Source organism: Giraffa tippelskirchi, chromosome 4 (assembly GCF_054371585.1).
Source record: "Giraffa tippelskirchi isolate mGirTip1 chromosome 4, T2T-mGirTip1v1.2.pri, whole genome shotgun sequence".
In the NCBI taxonomy this organism is placed as follows: domain Eukaryota; kingdom Metazoa; phylum Chordata; class Mammalia; order Artiodactyla; family Giraffidae; genus Giraffa; species Giraffa tippelskirchi.
Window position 1 is genome coordinate 24,870,223 of NC_137278.1, and position 3,878 is coordinate 24,874,100.

Consider the following 3,878-nt stretch of genomic DNA (forward strand, 5'->3'; position numbering starts at 1 on the left):
ATTCTTCCACAGATTACCTGCTAGAGCTTTTTTTTCTCCCCCTGAGCCAAGCTAATTAAAAAATACCATAAATGTTCTAATTATACCATTGACATTTCTTTTCAATAATTGCAAAAGGGCTTAAATAACCACATTAAAGGACACATTAATATGAAATATAACTCACTGTGATGCTGACGTTCATACTAATTTGTAGAATTAGTTGCATGGAGAATAAATTTCGTTCCTGGGACAAATGGGGAATCTGAGACTCCTTTTCCAAAACACCAGGTCTATCTCTCAGAGCATTAGGAAGTGAAGCAACCTAGCAGGACCATTCAACTTAACACATTTGGCGGCATTTGGAGCTGTGGTGGGGAAAACGGGCTCCCTAGTTAATTTCACACTTCCTCTATACATTTCAAAAAACAAGGTGTGACTCTGCAGCTGGATTTTAAAAAGAGTCTCAGAAGGCTACATGCCAGGTATTCTGCAGACGTCCTGTCTTAAAGGAGCATTCTGTTTCCTGGTGTCTGTTTGCTGTGGGGAATCCCAAACTGCTCAGTTACAGAAAGAGCTTTAAGCTTCTTGGAGGATATTTCCTGCTCATTGAGGCTCTGGATTTACTGGAGCTGCTGGCTTTTGTCATCCTGAGTGTAAGCATTCTGGGGGCTTGTCTGCACTCTGCAAAACCCAAGGAAACGTGCGAAAGGATGGAGAGAAGAAAACTGGCAACCACTGTGCCTTCCCCACAACAGCCACACAAAGTAAGAACTACTGTCTACATTTGACAAACAATAGGGTCCAAGCTCAGAGGGGTTACCTTGTCCCGAAACCACCCTTATTCTCCCACAGAGCACCCCGAATGGTCTGAAGTAGCCAGGTGGTCGTGGCCCCTCTGGGGGGTGGGGCCCTGCTCCTCTCCAGCAGGCCCCTGGCCACCACCTCCTTGCTGCAGATTGCCCCAGGTTTGTTTTTCTTGGCTCCCTCATTAATGAGTTCCACAGGACAATGCTAAGTCTAGTTATGCAGCCTTAATTGGTTTAGTTACAACTAGATAATTCCTTTTTTCTTCTCTCAGAGGCCTTTCTGTTTAAAGACATTTTAGCTGGAAGATGCTAATTATCAATGAGGAGAAAGTGACACCTGAAGAGTTCATTCTCCATCTTGGTCCTTGGTTTCTCCTTTGAACTCCCTCTACCCGACCCTCTTTCCCACTTCATCACTTCTCCCCGGCCATCATAAAAGAGAGCCCTGCCCTGGCCAGGCGGCACAACTTGCCTTCTCACTTGCCAGGGCCTCATCCTCTCTGCAGCTGTGTCGCAGGCATGGACAGCCTGCGAGAGACCTTCCTCAGCCTGGAAGACGGCTTGGGCTCCTCCGACAGCCCTGGCCTGCTGTCCTCCTGGGACTGGAAAGACAGGGCGGGGCCCTTTGAGCTGACCCAGGCCTCTCCCGCCCAGAGCCTCTCCCCGGCTCCATCCCTGGAGTCCTATTCTTCCTCTCCCTGTCCGGCTGTGGCCGGGCTCGCCTGTGGGCACGGAGGTGCCAACAGTAGGGGCAGCGATGACTGCAGCAGCCTTGGGACCAGCGGCCTGGTGGAGGTGGACTACGACGTGTTGGCTTTCCCGCCTGCCTACCTGCAGGGTTCTAGCGGCAGCAAGGCCCAGAAGGGCACCAAGGTCAGGATGTCCGTTCAGCGGAGACGGAAGGCCAGCGAGAGGGAGAAGCTTCGGATGAGGACTTTGGCTGATGCCCTGCACACCCTCCGGAATTATCTGCCCCCCGTCTACAGTCAGAGGGGCCAGCCGCTCACCAAGATCCAGACGCTGAAGTACACCATCAAGTATATCGGAGAGCTCACAGACCTTCTCAACAGCGGCCGAGAGCCCCGGCCCCAAAGCGCTTGAGCTCAGCCCGGGGACTCGGGGGACTCACCACCCAGCTCCCCCGGGCAGGGTGCAGAGGAGCTTAAGACCTGGACCAGCTCTTGGAACAACAGCACCTGATTATTTTCATAGAGTGAGCGCTACCGTGTTGTCTGGAAAAGTCTAAAGGAATTCCCATTGGACTATTCGGAAACATCCAGAACACTGAACTGCCAGACAAGCAGGTACTTTTGGCTTCCGGTTTTGCCACCATTTCTGAAGAGACTTTCCCTTTGCAAAGACACAGATGGCTTTGCTCTTTTCTGTCTGTTCTAGGTATTTTAAAGGGTCAGTGATTTCAAATGCATTGTTTTTTTTTTTTTTTCAAGCATGTACAATTGTTACCGTTAATCTTCTCTCTCTCCCACCATTTTGGTGTGGGGAGCTTTCTTCCTGTTGCTAACTAAACCTGCATTTTGTACTGGATCCGGGTGACACCTGGATTCTTATTTAGAAAGATGAGCATCAAGTAAAGGGCTACAGTGTTCCTGTCTCATTTTGTTTGTGTGCTTGTGTGTGTGTGTGTTTGACTAAAATCAGGTCTTTGCTTTTGCAGGGACCAAAATCACTTAAATGCAGAAGAAATAAGTGTCATGATAAATAGAAATTCACAAGCAGACAGGTTATATTAAGACAGAGTGGAGGGTTTAAAGGCTGGCTCCTCTCTTAAGGGAAGTTTAAAGCCTTCACTTCTCTCTTAAAGGAAGGAAAAGAAAGCTGGGGGCCAGGGAATAAGGGCTTGGAGAGGGGAAGAAGAGAAGGAAAACTCAGCCTCATAGCCAGGTGTCTTAACAGAGCTGGGGAGGGCATGGAATGAGGGGCAGGTTCTCTTGGTGCCAGGCCTGGTGTGAATATGACCTCAATGAATCCCATCACTTACTCATTTGTCAAACAAAGTCTAGTGCTCATTCATGTCTGACTCTTCTTGGCTCCATGGACTGTAGCCCACTAAGCTCCTCTGTCCATGGAATTTCCTGGGCAAAAATACTGGAGTGGGTTGCCAGTTCCTACTCTAGGGGATCTTCCCAACACAGGGATCAAACCCACATCTCTTGAGTCTCTTGCATTGGAAAATGGATTCTTTGCCATGAGCGCCACCTGGGAAGCCCCTTAAATGAAGAGATTAGCTCAAAAGGGAGATTTGTTTGACTTTAGAGATAAGTGCAAGGGTGAGGATTAGAATGCAATTCTATATCTAGCCCCTCCAAAGAGATTTATTTCTTTATCCACTTCTCCTCCTCCTACCCAATCCCCAAATCACCTCACACGCACCCCCTACCACAAACACACACCTCTCTTCATAGTGCCTCACCTAGGGTGGGTGGTTGTAGCACCGTCAGCTTGGCTAATTTGCTGGCACATGGCATGGAAATGGGGGCTTTCAATTAAGGAGTTTCTTGAAAACTAGTGGGCTTCTTTAGGGCTGAATTTTTCTCTTCCAATCAGTATTAACCAGCTGCAATTGAATTGTCTGCTCACGTCTCCTGTCAGTTTTTTCTATTGGTGATTTTTTTTGTTGTTTTCAATAACAAATTACAAAGATAGTAGATGTGTTCACAATTGAATGTATAACTTCTCCACGTTTTTTCCTTTGCTAATACAAACATATACCAATAAATGTAGGTGTATATACATTTTTAACGAATACCTTGAATTCTGCAAATTGCTTTTTTTTCCTTAGCAATATATAGTAAAAGTCATTCCAGTTTAACACAAATAAATCCATGTTGTAAGTACCCTTTTTACCTTGACTTTATAGATGAGGAAATTGAAGCAGACTAAGTCACAAATGTGAAAAATATAGTGGAAAGAAGAGGTTCCAACAGTGTTTCATAGCCAGGTATGCTATGCTAAATGTAATTTGTCCAATGAACCACCTTTCAAATGAAGTTTAGGTTGTTTTCAGTTTTTATTACCAAAAATGCTATAACAATCATCACAGACAAGTATTCACTGGTTTTGTGAAAATTT

The 3,878-nt window shown here is 46.3% G+C and overlaps 1 protein-coding gene across 1 annotated transcript; it reads left to right on the forward strand.

The window, feature by feature from the left end:
• Nucleotides 1–1,307: 1,307 nt before the first annotated feature.
• MSGN1 (mesogenin 1) lies at nt 1,308–1,889 on the forward strand. The gene has a single exon (XM_081588822.1). It carries the CDS (start codon nt 1,308–1,310, stop codon nt 1,887–1,889), a length of 582 nt encoding a protein of 193 aa, XP_081444948.1.
• Nucleotides 1,890–3,878: the final 1,989 nt, after the last annotated feature.

Bases quoted from the DNA above. Each gene is read 5' to 3' on its own strand.
- MSGN1 (XM_081588822.1), top strand. From the start codon at position 1,308: ATGGACAGCCTGCGAGAGACCTTCCTCAGCCTGGAAGACGGCTTGGGC.